Raw genomic sequence first — 18,387 nt, forward strand, 5'->3', positions numbered from 1 at the left:
CGAATTAGCTAGTTTTTCTCTTAATTTTTTTCGGTTGAATTTTAAAGAGTCGAAATTGAAGATGAACTATGTTTCAAAATTTTATTTTCATTTTTTTCCTGTTTTGTCCTCTTTTAAATCGTTCAATTAAGTGTTTTTTTTCATAATTTATTCTCTACAAAAAATCTTCCGTAAAAGGATAAAAAATGTACGACGGAATGACGGACAGAAATATGCATTTTTTTAATATATATAGATTTATTTATTAAAGGTAAATTGAGCAAATTGGCTATTTCTGGCAATTTATTTAAGTGTGTATCAAACTGGTAGCCCTTGGCATTAATCAGTACCCAAGAAGTAGCTCTTGCTTTCAAAAAGGTTGCTGACCCCTGAACTACATAAATAACATCCTGTAATTTGATTTTGAAGTAATTTTTTATCTTTATAGATTGACAATGAACACCAATGAGTTGACGAGCATCACATCCTTTATTCAGAAAATATAAATAAGGACAAAAAAAGATAGAATACTATTAACCGTGACATGTAAGTGTAAAAAAAAGATAGAATACTATTAACCGTGACATGTAAGTGTAAAAAAAAGATAGAATACTATTAACCGTGACATGTAAGTGTAAAAAAAAGATAGAATACTATTAACCGCGACATGTAAGTGTAAAAAAAAGATAGAATACTATTAACCGCGACATGTAAGTGTAAAAAAAAAGATGGAATACTATTAACCGCGACATGTAAGTGTAAAAAAAAGATAGAATACTATTAACCGCGACATGTAAGTAAAAAACAACATTATGATTCGTACATTTTCAGAATGTTCTTGTTCTGTTTTTAAACAAAGTAAACAATCTGAAGTTGTCTTTATTTTCAAGTTTCTAGTACTGGCCTACTTGGGAGTCATTATTTCTCCATGTGGCCCCCATCCAAGAAGAGTTTGACACCCCCACATAGTTTGTACAATACTGCCATCTAATGTCTGGGAGGTGTAACTACATTGCCGACCAGCCTCAAATGGCAAAGAACACAACTGCACAGCACAGTTATTTTAATTAGCTCGTTTGTAAATCTCACACTCAACAATTGTTACCAGTAGCAGCTACACAACAGCTAAGCACACAAGGTAGTCAGACTGCAAATATTGTTCAATTATTATTACGGATGAAAAGAGCCCATTTATCAATATAAACAAGTATCAAATATATTTGGATATTATTTAGAGCAGGAGTCAGCAACCTTTTTGAAAGCAAGAGCTACTTCTTGGGTACTGATTAATGCCAAGGGCTACCAGTTTGATACACACTTCAATAAATTGCCAGAAATAGCCAATTTGCTCAATTTACCTTTAATAAAAAGGTCCTTGAACTCACCGTGGTTTGTTTACATCATGGGTCGCCTGCTGCCCGCTTTAAAATTTTTATTGTTTTATTTATTTATTTATTTTCTTATGAATTTATTAATCATTCCAACAAAACAATACACAACAATGCAATCCAAAACCAAACCCAACCCAGCAACATTCAGAATAGCAATAAACAAAGTAATTGAGGACACAAACATCTATATATAAAAAAAAAGGGTATTTCTGTCTGTCATTCCGTCGTACATTTTTTTCCTTTTACGGAAGTTTTTTTGTAGAGAAAAAATGATGGAAAAAAAACACTTAATTGAACGTTTTAAAAGAGGAGAAAAACACAAAAAAAATGAAAATAGTTTATCTTCAATATCGACTCTTTAAAATTCAATCGAAAAAAAGAAGAGAAAAACTAGCGAATTTGAATCTTTTTGAAAAAATTAAAAAAAGAATTTATGGAACATCATTTTTCCTGATTAAGATTAATTTTAGAATTTTGATGACATGTTTTAAATAGGTTAAAATCCAATCTGCACTTTGTTAGAATATATAACAAATTGGACCAAGCTATATTTCTAACAAAGACAAATCATTATTTCTTCTAGATTTTACAGAACTAAAATTTTAAAAGAAATTCAAAAGACTTTGAAATAAGATTTAAATTTGATTCTACAGATTTTCTAGATTTGCCAGAATTTTTTATTTATTTTAATCATAAGTTTGAAGAAATATTCTTTGTCGAAAAAACAGAAGCTAAAATGAAGAATTAAATCAAAATTTATTTATTATTCTTTACAATAAAAAATAAATAAATTCACTTTAACATTGATTTAAATTGTAAGGAAAGAAGAGGAAGGAATTTAAAAGGTAAAAGTGTTTAAAAATCCTAAAATCATTTTTAAGGTTGTATTTTTTCTTTAAAATTGTCTTTCTGAAAGTTATAAAAAGCAAAGTAAAAAAATAAATGAATTTATTAAAACAAGAGAAGAACAAGTCTTTAAAATATTTTCTTGGATTTTCAAACTATATTTCAGTTTTATTAATTAAAAATGTCCAGCAAAGCGAGACCAGCTTGCTAGTAAATAAATACAATTTAAAAAATAGAGGCAGCTCACTGGTAAGTGCTGCTATTTGAGCTATTTTTAGAACAGGCCAGCGGGCGACTCATCTGGTCCTTACGGTGTTTACAAAACTTTTATTTTGAAGGGGTAATTGCCAACTTCCTGTTGATTTTTGCTGAAGGATGTCAATTATTAAAATGTAGGTCTAAGTGAGACCTACATAGAGGTTTTTGTTTCATGTCTTTCCGGCATTCCTACTGGAAGTTACAACCAATTTTGTTTGTGTTTTCTTCCTAGGAGCAGTTTTTGCTGTGTTTTATTCAAAAATTGCGCTAGAGCGAAATTTTGAGTATTGGGATTTGTTTTTTTCACTAGTAAATAAATACAATTTAAAAAATAGAGGCAGCTCACTGGTAAGTGCTGCTATTTGAGCTATTTTTAGAACAGGCCAGCGGGCGACTCATCTGGTCCTTACGGGCGACCTGGTGCCCGCGGGCCCCGTGTTGGTGACCCCTGACTTAGACACACAAATTCTCCAAGGCAGAAGTGTATAGCTCGGTTGGTAGAGTGGCCGTGCCAGCAACTTAAAGGGTTGCAGGTTCGATTCCCGCTTCCGCCATCCTAGTCACTGCCGTTGTGTCCTTGGGCAAGACACTTTACCCACCTGCTCCCAGTGCCACCCACACTTAGATATTGGGTTTCACTATGTAAAGCGCTTTGAGTCACTAGAGAAAAGCGCTATATAAATATAATTCACTTCACAGTAACAAAGGTGTCCGCACCATTTAATCTACTGCGTTATTGGCTTAACTTCATGAACTATTGTGACCACTGTGTACAGATTACCACTCCATTTCAACTTAAAGACAGCACAAGTCAGTTCCCGACGATCACTAATAAACAGCTTTGTGTTTTTCCTCGCTAGATATCTGAAGTTGGTGAAGAACACACTTATTATACACTAAAAATAGCAACGTTTTTATCAACCAATGACCATCAAAACACAGAAGTACTAAAAGTAGTCCTCAGGCAGCAAATTCTAATGTCAAATACTGCTTACCCCTTTTTGTCCATGTCTGCCACCTCTTCTACACGCATGCCAAAGATGAAGAGGTTCTTCTCGCCCGCCTCCTCTGCCATCTCCACGTTGGCACCGTCCATGGTGCCGATGGTCAGTGCCCCGTTCAGCATGAACTTCATGTTGCCTGTGCCTGAGGCCTCTGTGCCCGCTGTGGAGATCTGCTCGGACAGATCTGTGGCCGGGATCACTGTGGCACCACACCAGGGAAGTTAGATCTTTAAACCAGCACACTAGACCACTATGGACTGGACTCTCACTATCAAGTTAGATCCACTATGGACTGGACTATCACTATTATGTTAGATCCACTATGGACTGGACTCTCACTATCAAGTTAGATCCACTATGGACTGGACTCTCACTATTATGTTAGATCCACCATGGACTGGACTCTCACTATTATGTTAGATTCACTATGGACTGGACTCTCACTATTATGTTAGATCCACTATGGACTGGACTCTCACTATTATGTTAGATCCACCATGGACTGGACTCTCACTATTATGTTAGATCCACCATGGACTGGACTCTCACTATTATGTTAGATCCACTATGGACTGGACTCTCACTATTATGTTAGATCCACTATGGACTGGACTCTCACTATTATGTTAGATCCACTATGGACTGGACTCTCACTATTATGTTAGATCCACTATGGACTGGACTCTCACTATCAAGTTAGATCCACTATGGACTGGACTCTCACTATTATGTTAGATCCACCATGGACTGGACTCTCACTATTATGTTAGATTCACTATGGACTGGACTCTCACTATTATGTTAGATCCACTATGGACTGGACTCTCACTATTATGTTAGATCCACCATGGACTGGACTCTCACTATTATGTTAGATCCACCATGGACTGGACTCTCACTATTATGTTAGATCCACTATGGACTGGACTCTCACTATTATGTTAGATCCACTATGGACTGGACTCTCACTATTATGTTAGATCCACTATGGACTGGACTCTCACTATTATGTTAGATCCACTATGGACTGGACTCTCACTATTATGTTAGATCCACTATGGACTGGACTCTCACTATTATGTTAGATCCACTATGGACTGGACTCTCACTATCAAGTTAGATCCACTATGGACTGGACTCTCACTATTATGTTAGATCCACTATGGACTGGACTCTCACTATTATGTTAGATTCACTATGGACTGGACTTTCACTATTATGTTAGATCCACTATGGACTGGACTCTCACTATTATGTTAGATCCACCATGGACTGGACTCTCACTATTATGTTAGATCCACCATGGACTGGACTCTCACTATTATGTTAGATCCACTATGGACTGGACTCTCACTATTATGATAGATCCACTATGGACTGGATTCTCACTATTATGTTAAATCCACCATGGACTGGACTCTCACTATTATGTTAGATCCACTATGGACTGGACTCTCACTATTATGTTAGATCCACTACGGACTGGACTCTCACTATTATGTTAGATCCACTACGGACTGGACTCTCACTATTATGTTAGATCCACTATGGACTGGACTCTCACTATTATGTTAGATCCACTATGGACTGGACTCTCACTATTATGTTAGAGCCACTATGGACTGGACTCTCACACTATTATGTTAGATCCACTATGGACTGGACTCTCACTATTATGTTAGATCCACTATGGACTGGATTCTCACTATTATGTTAAATCCACCATGGACTGGACTCTCACTATTATGTTAGATCCACTATGGACTGGACTCTCACTATTATGTTAGATCCACTACGGACTGGACTCTCACTATTATGTTAGATCCACTATGGACTGGACTCTCACTATTATGTTAGATCCACTATGGACTGGACTCTCACTATTATGTTAGATCCACTATGGACTGGACTCTCACTATTATGTTAGATCCACTATGGACTGTACTCTCACACTATTATGTTAGATCACCCACATCTGCAGTCCTCTCCAAGGTTTCTCATAATCATTCACATTGACATCCCACTGGGTTGTGAGTTTTTCCTTGCCCTCATGTGGGCTCTGAACCGAGGGTGTCTTTATGGCTTGTGCAGCCCTTTGAGACACTTGTGATTTGGGGCTGTATAAATAAACATTGATTGATTAATTGAAATAAAACAAAAAAACAAAGAAGTGTGCCGACCTTTTTCCGCCAAGGAGACTCTGTAGTTCTCCAAGAAGATGACCTTCAGCTTGCTTCCAACCACGGGGTCGTTGTTGACCACCGCCGCCACCGACGTGATCAGCTTGATGATCATCTTGGCCATGTGGTAGCCGGGGGCGGCCTGCAGGGGGAGACACAGTCAACTTCTCCACAACACCATCCTTCCATCTTCTGCCCACCTTCCCCCCGATGATGACAGTGCGAGGCACGAAAGGCGCCGACGGGTTCTTCTTGATGCCTAAAAAAAAGGGACCAGACGGAACTTGTTAGAGCATCCAGACACTCGGGAACCACTTAGTCAGCATTTCTTTCCACGGTGTCGATCCAAACTACAAACCCTGTTTCCATATGAGTTGGGAAATTGTGTTAGATGTAAATATAAACAGAATACAATGATTTGCAAATCCTTTTCAAGCCATATTCAGTTGAATATGCTACAAAGACAACATATTTGATGTTCAAACTCATAAACTTGTTGTTTTTTATGCAAATAATCATTAACTTTAGAATTTGACAAAGAAGTTGGGAAAGGTGGCAATAAAGACTGATAAAGTGGAGGAATGCTCATCAAACACTTATTTGGAACATCCCACAGGTGTGCAGGCTAATTGGGAACAGGTGGGTGCCATGATTGGCTATAAAAACAGCTTCCATGAAATGCTAAGTAATTCACAAACAAGGATGGGGCAAGGTACACCCCTTTGTAATTAAATTGTCGAACAGTTTAAGAACAACATTTCTCAACGAGCTATTGCAAGGAATTTAGGGATTTCAACATCTACGCTCCATAAAATCATCAAAAAGTTCAGAGAATCTGGAGAAATCACTGCACGTAAGCGATGATATTACAGACTTTTGATCCCTCATGTGGTATTGCATCAAAAACCGACATCAGTGTGTAAAGGATATCACCACATGGGCTCAGGAACACTTCATAAAACCGCTGTCACTAAATACAGTTCATCACTACATCTGTAAGTGCAAGTTAAAGCTCTACTATGCAAAGCGAAAGCCATTTATCAACAACATCCAGAAACGCCGCCGGCTTCTCTGGGCCCGAGATCATCTAAGATGGACTGATGCAAAGTGGAAAAGTGTTCTGTGGTCTGACGAGTCCACATTTTAAATTATATTTGGAAACAGGATGTGGTGTCCTCCGGAACAAAGAGGAAAATAACCATCCGGATTGTTATAGGTGCAAAGTTGAAAAGCCAGCATGTGTGATGGTATGGGGGTGCATTAGTGCCCAAGGCATGGGTAACTTACACATCTGTGAAGGCACCATTAATGCTGAAAGGTCCGTACAGGTTTTGGAACAACATATGTTGTCATCCAAGCAACGTTATCATGGACGCCCCTGCTTATTTCCGCAAGACAAGTGTTACAACAGCGTGGCTTCGTAAAAAAAGAGTGCGGGTACTTTCCTGGCCCGCCTTCAGTCCAGACCTGTCTCCCATGGAAAATGTGTGGCGCATTATGAAGCGTAAAATACGACAGCGGAGACCCCGGACTGTTGAAGGACTGAAGCTCTACATAAAACAAGAATGGGAAAGAATTCCACTTTCAAAGCTTCAACAATTAGTTTCCTCAGTTTGAGTGTTGTTAAAAGAAAAGGTGATGTAACACAGTGGTGAACATGCCCTTTCCCAACTACTTTGGCACGTGTTGCAGCCATGAAATTCCAAGTTAATTATTATTTGCAAAAAAAACAAAGTTTATGAGTTTGAACATCAAATATGTTGTCTTTGTAGCATATTCAACTGAATATGGCTTGAAAAGGATTTGCAAATCATTGTATTCTGTTTATATTTACATCTAACACAATTTCCCAACTCATATGGAAACGGGGTTTGTACTTATACACACACACACACACACACACACACACTTGCCAATCATACTCATAAGACTAAATAGTACACATCAGTATTATTTGTGCTGATATCTTGTTAGATCTATACAGGTATCAGGTATCGGTGTATTGGAAGTGAACATGTTGTATTTGACACGACTACTTTTCATTATGAACACATTCTTGTTTTTTATGATCTATTTGCATGATGTAATCTTGCACATATTAGCATGTTGGTGTGCCTAATGTAGTGGCCAGTACACTGTACCTGCATACGTTTTTTAGCGGTTTAGCTCGGTTGGTAGAGTCAGCAACTTGAGGGTTGCAGGTTCGATTCCCCACTTCCGCCATCCTAGTCACTGCCGTTGTGTCCTTGGGCAAGACACTTTACCCACCTGCTCCCAGTGCCACCCACACTGCTTTAAATGCAACATAGATATTGGGTTTCACTATGTAAAGCGCTTTGAGTCACTAGAGAAAAAGCGCTATATAAATATAACTCACTTCACAATTCACTTATTATTGGTCTCTTTTTCTGCTGGTGTTGACAGTTAAAAAAACAACAAGTTCATGTTAGTTGTGTGCTGACATTTAAACGAGCGTTCATGGAACTTTCCCCCCGTATTTGTAAGTTTTGTTGCGTTTGGGTTACATGACGGCGTTTTTTTTCTCCTATGTCCCCCCCTCCCTTGTGGAGGGGGTCCGGTCCGATGACCATGGATGAAGTACTGACTGTCCAGAGTCGAGACCCAGGATGGACCGCTCGTCGGGACCCAGGATGGACCGCTCGCCTGTATCGGTTGGGGACATCTCTACGCTGCTGATCCGCTTGAGATGGTTTCCTGTGGACGGGACTCTCACTGCTGTGTTGGAGCCACTATGGATTGAACTTTCACAGTATCATGTTAGACCCGCTCGACATCCATTGCTTTCGGTCCCCTAGAGGGGGGGGGTTGCCCACATCTGAGGTTCTCTCCAAGGTTTCTCATAGTCAGCATTGTCACTGGCGTCCCACTGGATGTGAATTCTCCCTGCCCACTGGGTGTGAGTTTTCCTTGCCCTTTTGTGGGTTCTTCCGAGGATGTTGTAGTCGTAATGATTTGTGCAGTCCTTTGAGACATTTGTGATTTGGGGCTATATAAATAAACATTGATTGATTGATTGAACAGTGATAAAAAGGTGCTCACGGTTGTACATGGTGATGATGTGCAGGCAGTTGAGCAGCTGCCGCTTGTACTCGTGGATCCTCTTCACGTGGACGTCGAACATGGACGCCGGGTTGATCTTCACCTTGTACTCTCTCTCCAGGTACTGGGCGAACTTGGCCTTGTTGTCCTGAGCGAGGGAGGAGATGACATGCAAACATCCTTTTGAATTATTATTATTATCCACAGGAGTCCTTTGCCATGGGCCAAGGACCCTATTGAAACTGCTGTGTTTTATTATTATTCCGCACCTACGCGCTGTAATTTGACCCCCTTAACATGCTTCAAAACTCACCAAATTTGACACACACGTCGGTATAGCAAACCTTTCCAAAATGAAAATTGCGCTCTAGCGCCCCCTAGGAAAAAAATTACAGACAAAACCGCATGTAACTTCTGTTAGGAATGTCATAGCGACATGAAACAAAAACTCCTATGTAGGTCTGACTTACACCCAATTTTCATACACTCACTTCTTTCAGCAAAAATCTACAGGAAGTTGGCAAAAACCCCTTCAAAATAAAATTTTCGCAATTTTTGCCTCTTTGCGCTGTAATTTGACCCCCTTTAAAATGCTTCAAAAGTCACCAAACTTGGCGCACACATAAGGACTGGCGAATATTGCCATCTAATGAAAAAAACAAAACCCAAAACTCAGAATTGCGCTCTAGCGCTATTTTTGAATAAAACACTGAAAAAACTGCTCCTAGGAAGAAAACACAGACAAAACTGCTTGTAACTTCCGGTAAGAATGTCGGAGAGACATGAAACAAAAACCTCTATGTAGGTCTCGCTTAGACCTACATTTCATAGATTGACAACCCCCAAGAAAAATCAACAGGAAGTTTGCAATCCCCCCTTCCAAACAAAAGTTTTGTAAAAACCGGTCACCTTTCTTCAAACATTATCTCCTCTGAGTGCGTTTGTTGTTTCGGCTTCAAACTCGCACAGGAGAGAGATTGAACCCTTCTGATTAAAAGTATAGAACAGAGTTTTGATACGTTCTCAGGTTTTGACTTTACGCACCTTCAAAGAACCCCTGTGCAAAGTCTCCTAAAAAATGTCATTTTTGCCTCTTTGAGCTGTTATTTGACCCCCTTAAAATGCTTCTAAACTCACCAAACTTGACACACACATCAGGTCTGGCAAAAATTGCGATCTGATGAAAAAAAACCTAACCTCAAAACTCAAAGTTGCGCTCTAGCGCCCCCTAGGAATACAACACAGACAAACTGCTCCTAGGAAGAAAACACAGACAAAACTGCTTGTAACTTCCGGTAGGAATGTCAGAGAGACATGAAACAAAAAACACTATGTAGGTCTCACTTAGACCTACATTTTAATAATGAACATACTTTCGCAAAAATCAAGAGGAAGTTTGATATTTTCACTTCAATACAACAACTGCATTACTTTCACAATGCATTAGATTCTCAAAATAGTGGCTCCAAGGCGTCTTCTAACACTTATCCGGCCGTGGGTCTCGGGGGCAGCAGCCAAAGACGGACCCGACCAACGCTGCTTGCAGCTTTAATTATTATTGCAGCTCGTCGGGCTTGTAGCAGCAAGCCGCACATGTCGCAATCGGCAAATTAATTATTATGTTGTGAATAAAGTATCCAGAGACTGCCAAGAAATGCTGGATTGTGTCTGAGCTTGCAGAGTAAACACTACCTGGGGCGTAACATTAGAGGCCTACTGAAAGCCACTACTAGCGACCACGCAGTCTGATAGTTTATATATCAATGATGAAATATTAACATTGCAACACATGCCAATACGGCCGCTTTAGTTTACTAAATTGCTATTTTTAATTTCACGCGAAGTATCGTGTTGAAAACGTCGCAGAATGATGACGTCACAGATTGTAGCAGACATTTTGATCCAGCACCCATCCCAGCTATAAGTCGTCTGTTTTCATCGCATAATTACACAGTATTATGGACATCTGTGTTGCTGAATCTTTTGGAATTTTTTTTAAGTAATAATGGAGACGTCAAAGAAGAAAGCTGTAGGTGGGAACTGGTATATTGCGGCCGTCTTTAGCAACACAAACATAGCCAATGTTTCATTGTTTACATTCCCGAAAGATGACGGTGCAGCTTTACTATGGAACGGAGCGGTCAAGCGAACATGGTTCCCTACCACATGTCAACTGGCAGGTTTCGGTGAGAAAATTGTGGTATTAAGTCGGCTCTTACCGTAGACATGAGCGGAGAGCTCGCGTCGGTCCACATGCACCTGTCAAAGAGGGAGCTGCGGACTCTCTTGGCCCCTCCAACTGGCCGCCCCTGAACGTTGATTGATTGATTGATTGATACTTTTATTAGTAGATTGCACAGTTCAGTACATATTCCGTACAATTGACCACTATCAATCAATCAATCAATGTTTATTTATATAGCCCCAAATCACAAATGTCTCAAAGGACTGCACAAATCATTACGACTACAACATCCTCGGAAGAACCCACAAAAGGGCAAGGAAAACTCACACCCAGTGGGCAGGGAGAATTCACATCCAGTGGGACGCCAGTGACAATGCTGACTATGAGAAACCTTGGAGAGGACCTCAGATGCGGGCAACCCCCCCCTCTAGGGGACCAAAAGCAATGGATGTGGAGCGGGTCTAACATGATACTGTGAAAGTTCAATCCTAAATGGTAACACCTGAATAGGTTTTTCAACTTGTTTAAGTCGGGGTCTACGTTAATCAATCATGCTTCCACAGTGGAGGGAAAAAACATTTCTCAACCCGGCCCCAACGGCTGCCTTCGCTTCACCTCGTCGAGAAACGTGGCTTCCCTCAGAGACACTGGCGGTCACCACACCCCTCTGACTTTCAGGTAAGACCATATAATCTCACTAAAACACTAGTAACACAATAAGCAGATGAGGGATTTTCCAGAATTATCCTAGTAAATGTGTCTAATAACATCTGAATCGCTCCCACTGACCTCGTCTTTTTTCTTCTTCTAGTCCTTCACTCTAACTTTCCTCATCCAGAAATCTGTCATCCTCGCTCAAATTAATGGGGATAATCGTCGCTTTCTCGGTCCGAATCGCTCTGGCTGCTGGTGGCCATGATTGTAAACAATGTTCAGATGTGAGGAGCTCCACAACCCGTGACGTCACGCGCACATCGTCTGCTACTTCCGGTACAGGCAAGGCTTTTTTTATTAGCGACCAAAAGTTGCCAACTTTATCGTGGATTTTCTCTACTAAATCCTTTCAGCAAAAATATGGGGAAATGATCAAGTATGAGACATAGAATGGAGCTGCTATCCCCGTTTGAATAAGAACATCTCATTTCAGTAGGCCTTTAAGGAACATCTAACTGTAGAAATGTCGCTCCACCTGTTTGACTTTGGCGACGTCCCGGATGAACGCGGCGTTGTCCACCACGTCGCTCAAGGCCCGCAGTTGTCCGAGGTCCTTGACGTAGTCCTCGCCGATCACCTGCGGACAGGAAGTGCAGAGGTGAGGACAGGAAGTGCAGACGTAGGAGGAGGAGGAGGAGGAGGGCACCTCAGCCAGCAGCTCAGCCAGACCAGGGTTGCAGAGCAGCAGCCAGCGTCTGGGAGTGATGCCGTTGGTCTTATTCTGGAACTTCTTAGGCTCCAAATCGCTGAAGTCGCGGAACCTGATGGGGTTTATATTTGATTGAGTTTATATTTAATACAGAGTACGTCAGCGTACACCAGGGGTCACCAACGTGGTGCCCGCGGGCACCAGGTCGCCCGTAAGGACCAGATGAGTCGCCCGCTGGCCTGTTCTAAAAATATCTTAAATAGCAGCACTTACCAGTGAGCTGCCTCTATTTTTTAAATTGTATTTATTTACTAGCAAGCTGGTCTTGCTTTGCTGGACATTTTTAATTCTAAGAGAGACAAAACTCAAATAGAATTTGAAAATCCAAGAAAATATTTGAAAGACTTGGTCTTCACTTGTTTGAATAAATTCATTTATTTTTTTACTTTGCTTCTTATAACTTTCAGAAAGACAATTTTAGAGAAAAAATACAAACTTAAAAATGATGTTAGGATTTTTAAACACATATACCTTATACCTGATTAAAATTCAAATAAATTATTCTGGCAAATCTAGAAAATCTGTAGAATCAAATTTGAATCTTATTTCAAAGTCTTTTGAAATAAGATTTAAATTATTAAATAGCTCGGTTGGTAGAGCGGCCGTGCCAGCAACTTGAGGGTTGCAGGTTCGATTCCCGCTTCCGCCATCCTAGTCACTGCCGTTGCGTCCTTGGGCAAGACACTTTACCCACCTGCTCCCAGTGCCACCCACACTGCTTTAAATGTAACTTAGATATTGGGTTTCACTATGTAAAGCGCTTTGAGTCACTAGAGAAAAGCGCTATATAAATATAATTCACTTCACTTTTAAAATTTTTGCTCTGGAAAATCTAGAAGAAATAATGATTTGTCTTTGTTAGAAATATAGCTTGGTCCAATTTGTTATATATTCTAACAAAGTGCAGATTGGATTTTAACCTATTTAAAACATGTCATCAAAATTGTAAAAATAATCTTAATCAGGAAAAATGACTAATGATGTTCCATAAATTTTTTATTTAATTTTTTCAAAAAGATTCGAATTTGCTAGATTTTTGTTTCTTTTTTTCGGTTGAATTTTGAATTTTAAAGAGTCGAATTTGTAGATAAACTATGCTTCAAAATTTAATTTTCATTTTTTTTCCTTCTGTTTTCTCCTCTTTTAAACCGTTCAATTAAGTGTTTTTTTCATCATTTATTCTCTACAAAAAACCTTCCGTATAAGGAAAAAAAACATACGGCGGAATGACAGACAGAAATACCCCTTTTTTTTTATATATATAGATTTATTTATTAGAGGTAAATTGAGCAAATTGGCTATTTCTGGCAATTTATTTAAGTGTGTATCAAACTGGTAGCCCTTGGCATTAATCAGTACCCAAGAAGTAGCTCTTGCTTTCAAAAAGGTTGCTGACCCCTGCTCTACAGATCCACTTTTCCCTACGAAATCATAATCATTTTATTAGACGTCTTGTTTTTGTCAACTTCTTTTTGAATTAGCCAATTCGTGGCAGACAGGAAGTGCTGACTGCGGACAGGAAGTGTGCGGCGTTGCCAACAGGAGATGTTTAAATGCCGCGGTCTCGCATGAACACACCTTGGAGCAATGTCACACTGCAACTTTCCTCTCCTCTTGCTGCACTAAACGGCCTTTGAGCAACACAACAAGTTGAACATTTCAAATGTTTTACTGTCTTCATTTCAACTATGGAGGGGCAAATGGGACACAATTAATTAAATACATCTTAATGTGTCAATTATAATTAGGATCGAATGTGTCACTAATTTAGTTTGTGTAAAGTTACATTATTCATTTAATTATTACATGATTTAGTGGATTATTTCATGATTTACTTATTGATTTATTGATTAATTTAATTAATTAAAAATATTTTGAATTATTTTATTTGTCCCTTTTGTGCTTTTGTGTGTCACAAGTTAACTAATTAAATATATCATTACATAATTACATCAATAATTACATGTACTTTTACATAAAATGAATTAAAACATTTTTTGTAATTATTTAAAGAATATTTATTTAATTCCATGTGACGTAGATATCTACATATATCCATATTTAAAAGTTATTTATTTTCTTTAGTCATATTTGAAATAGCTAGTGTTCCATCTTGTGCTCTTTTTTTCATGACCGATGGTACACTGTAGACTACCTTGAGCTTGGAATGTGAGGAGTAGCCATACACCCTTCTTATCTCTCCCAGTCCCAGAGTTAGCAGGGGAACAGGCATGTGTATTTAGTTCTGGAGGGTGGGGGCGAGCAATTTAATGAAAAAGACAACACTTCCGTGGGGTGGTCGGATCAACTTAGGCGATGCGAATTGAATGTGTTGTTACATAGGTTGGTCTCCCCAAAGCTTTGGAATAAATTGCAAAATACCTATTCTGTTCTGGGTTATCGTTTAAAATCAGTTTAAGGGTTGGAATTGGGGGTTGAATCACCAAAAATGATTCCCGGGCGCGGCACCGCTGCTGCTCACTGCTTCCCTCACCTCCCAGGGGGCGATCAAGGGTGATGGGTCAAATGCAGAGAATAATTTTGCCCCACCTAGTGTGTGTGTGTGTGACAATCATTGCTACTTTAACTTTATGTGTCACCAAAAGAATTTGGGATTGACCAACAACTTAAATTCCCTGGGAAGAACATCTGGTCTAAACGCAACACATGTTAAAAGCTATCATTATTTTATTACAATAATTGATTGGCTCCAGCGACCCCAAAAGGGACAAGCGGCAGGAAATGGATGGATGGATGGATTTTAAGATTTCAAATTCCATCCCTCCAATAATTTTTAACCGCTTGTCCCTCTTAAAGGTTGTGAGTTCAAACCCCGGCCGAGTCATACCAAAGACTATAAAAATGGGAGCCGTTACCTCCCTGCTTGACACTCAGCATCAAGGGTTGGAATTGGGGGTAAAATCACCAAAAATGATTCCTCGGCGCGGCCACTGCTGCTGCTCACTGCTCCCCTCACCTCCCAGGGGGTGATCAAGGGTGATGGGTCAAATGCAGAGAATAATTTCACCACATCTAGTGTGTGTGTGACAATCATTGCTACTTGAACTTTAAATAACTACAAAGTTTTAATTGAGAAAAAACAAATCAAATCAATGAATTAATATTTTTTTTGTTTGACTCAATTGAATGAATTGAAATTAAATCAAAGTATTAAATTACATTTAAAAAATGACACGCAGCAAATAAAAGTCCTATTAAAAAGGGATTATTTGACGCCGTCGCCGTTCTGCTTACAGCCACCAGAGGGCGTGGTTGGTATCTGAAGATTGCTGTGATGCTTGTCATTAGAGATGTCCGATAATGGCTCTTTTGCCGATATCCGACATTCCGATATTGTCCAACTCTTAATTACCGATCCCGATATCAATTGATACCGATATATACAGTTGTGGAATGAACACATTATTATGCCTCATTTTGTTGTGATGCATTAAACAACTTAAGGTTTTCCAAAATAAATAAACTCAAGTTATGGAAAAAAAAATGCCAACATGGCGCTGCCATATTTATTATTGAAGTCACAAAGTGCATTATTTGTTCGAACATGCCTCAAAACAGCAGCTTGAAATTTGGGACATGTTCTCCCTGAGGAGGTTGAGGTGGGCGGGGTGTATATTGTAGCGTCCCGGAAGAGTTAGTGCTGCAAGGAGTTCTGGGTATTTCTTCTGTTGTGTTTATGTTGTGTTACGGTGCGGATGTTCTCCCGAAATGTGTTTGTCATTCTTGTTTGGTGTGGGTTCACAGTGTGTCGCATATTTGTAACAGTGTTGGCGTTGTTTATACGGCCACCCTCAGTGTGACCTGTATGGCTGTTGACCAAGTATGCCTTGCATTCACTTGTGTGTGTGTGTGAAAAGCCGTAGATATTATGTGACTGGGCCCGCACGCGAAGGCAGTCCCTTCAAGGGGAACATTATCAGCAGACCTATGTAAGCGTCAATATATACCTTGATGTTGCAGAAAAAAGTCCATCTATTTTTTTAACCGATTTCCGCACTCTAAATGGGTGAATTTTGGCGAATTAAACGCCTTTCTGTTTATCGCGCTGGAGGCGATGACGTCAGAACGTGACGTCGCCGAGGTAACACACCCACCATTTTCATTTTCAACACATTACAAACACCGGGTCTCAGCTCTGTTATTTTCCGTTTTTTTGACTATTTTTTGGAACCTTGGAGACATCATGCCTCGACGGTGTGTTGTCGGAGGGTGTAACAACACTAACAGGGAGGGATTCAAGTTGCACCACTGGCCCCAAGATGCCAAAGTGTCTGCCGCCAGACCCCCATTGAATGTGCCAGAGTGTCTCCACATTTGAGCGGCGATGCTAAGACAGACATGGCACAGAGATGTATGGATAACCTGCAGATGCATTTGCAACGATAGTCAACGAAATCACAAAGGTGAGTTTTGTTGATGTTGACTGCCAGCTAATCGATGCTAACATGCTACGCTAATTGATGCTAACATGCTATTTACCGGCGGTGCTAAAGCAGACATGGCACAGAGATGTATGGATAACCTGTAGATGCATTTGCAAATATATTACGTTTCCTTCCACCCACATTTAATGCGAAACAAACACTTACCAATCGACGGATTTAAGTTGCTCCAGTGTCAAAAGATGCGAAAGTCCTGATCGTTTGGTCCGCACATTTTACCGGCGATGCTAACGCAGCTATTCGGCCATGCTATGACTATGAATAGCGTCAATAGCTATTAGCTCAATAGCTTCAGTTTCTTCTTCAATATTTTCATACTCCAACCATCTGTTTCAATACATGCGTAACCTGTTGAATCGCTTAAGTCGCTGAAATCCGAGTTTGAATCCGAGCTAATGTCGCTATATCTTGCTGTGGTATTCCCATTGTTTGTTTACATTGGCAGCACTGTGTGACGTCACAGGGAAATGGCCAGTGTCTTCGCAGAGAGCCGAAAATAAGGCACTTTAAAGCTTTATTTAGGGATATTCCGAGACCGGTAAAATTTTGAAAAAAACATCAAAAAATACATCAAGCCACTGGGAACTAATTTTTATTGTTTTTAACCCTTTTGAAATTGTGATAATGTTCCCCTTTAAGCAAATAGCGAAAATCAAGCACTTTAAAGATTTTTTTAGGGATATTCCGGGACGGGTAAAATTTTGAAAACATTTTCGAAAATAAAATAAACCGCTGGGAACTGATTTTTATTGGTTTTAACCCTTCTGAAATTGTGACAATGTTCCCCTTTAAGCAAATAGCGAAAATCAAGCACTTTAAAGCTTTTTTTAGGGATATTCCGAGACCGGTAAAATTTTGCAAAAAACATCAAAAAATACATCAATTTTTATTGTTTTTAACCCTTTTGAAATTGTGATAATGTTCCCCTTTAAGCAAATAGCGAAAATCAAGCACTTTAAATCTTTTTTTTTAGGGATATTCCGGGACGGGTAAAATTTTGAAAAACATTTTGAAAAATAAAATAAACCACTGGGAACTGATTTTTATTGTTTTTAACCCTTTTGAAATTGTGATAATGTTCCCCTTTAAGCATATAGCGAAAATCAAGCACTTTAAAGCTTTTTTTAGGGATATTCCGAGACCGGTAAAATTTTGAAAAAAACATCAAAAAATACATGAAGCCACTGGGAACTAATAATTTTTATTGTTTTTAACCCTTTTGAAATGGTGATAATGTTCCTCTTTAAGCAAATAGCAAAAATCAAGCACTTTAAAGCTTTTTTTAGGGATATTCCGAGACTGGTAAAATTTTGCAAAAAACATCAAAAAATACATAAAGCCACTGGGAACTAATTTTTATTGTTTTTAACCCTTTTGAAATTGTGATAATGTTCCCCTCTAAGCAAATAGCAAAAATCAAGCACATTAAAGCTTTTTTTTAGGGATATTCCGGGACGGGTAAAATTTTGAAAAAAATTTCAAAAAATAAAATAAACCACTGGGAACTGATTTTTATTGGTTTTAACCCTTTTGAAACTGTGATAATGTTCCCCTTTGAGCAAATAGCGAAAATCAAGCACTTTAAAGCTTTTTTTTAG

General features: G+C 39.3%; 1 protein-coding gene across 1 annotated transcript in view; it reads right to left on the reverse strand.

Annotated features, from left to right (window-relative positions):
- Nucleotides 1-18,387, reverse strand: part of pygl (phosphorylase, glycogen, liver) — a 47,759-nt gene that overhangs the window by 3,952 nt on the left and 25,420 nt on the right. The window contains exons 12-17 of the mRNA XM_061893990.1: nucleotides 12,264-12,378; nucleotides 12,093-12,194; nucleotides 8,719-8,866; nucleotides 5,859-5,917; nucleotides 5,659-5,800; nucleotides 3,470-3,677 (exon numbers count right to left, since the gene is read on the reverse strand). Of these exons, the coding sequence (XP_061749974.1) occupies nucleotides 3,470-3,677; nucleotides 5,659-5,800; nucleotides 5,859-5,917; nucleotides 8,719-8,866; nucleotides 12,093-12,194; nucleotides 12,264-12,378 (774 nt within the window). The remainder of the gene's footprint in view (nucleotides 1-3,469; nucleotides 3,678-5,658; nucleotides 5,801-5,858; nucleotides 5,918-8,718; nucleotides 8,867-12,092; nucleotides 12,195-12,263; nucleotides 12,379-18,387) is intronic.

This window comes from Nerophis ophidion, linkage group LG03 (assembly GCF_033978795.1).
Source record: "Nerophis ophidion isolate RoL-2023_Sa linkage group LG03, RoL_Noph_v1.0, whole genome shotgun sequence".
Lineage (NCBI taxonomy): Eukaryota > Metazoa > Chordata > Actinopteri > Syngnathiformes > Syngnathidae > Nerophis > Nerophis ophidion.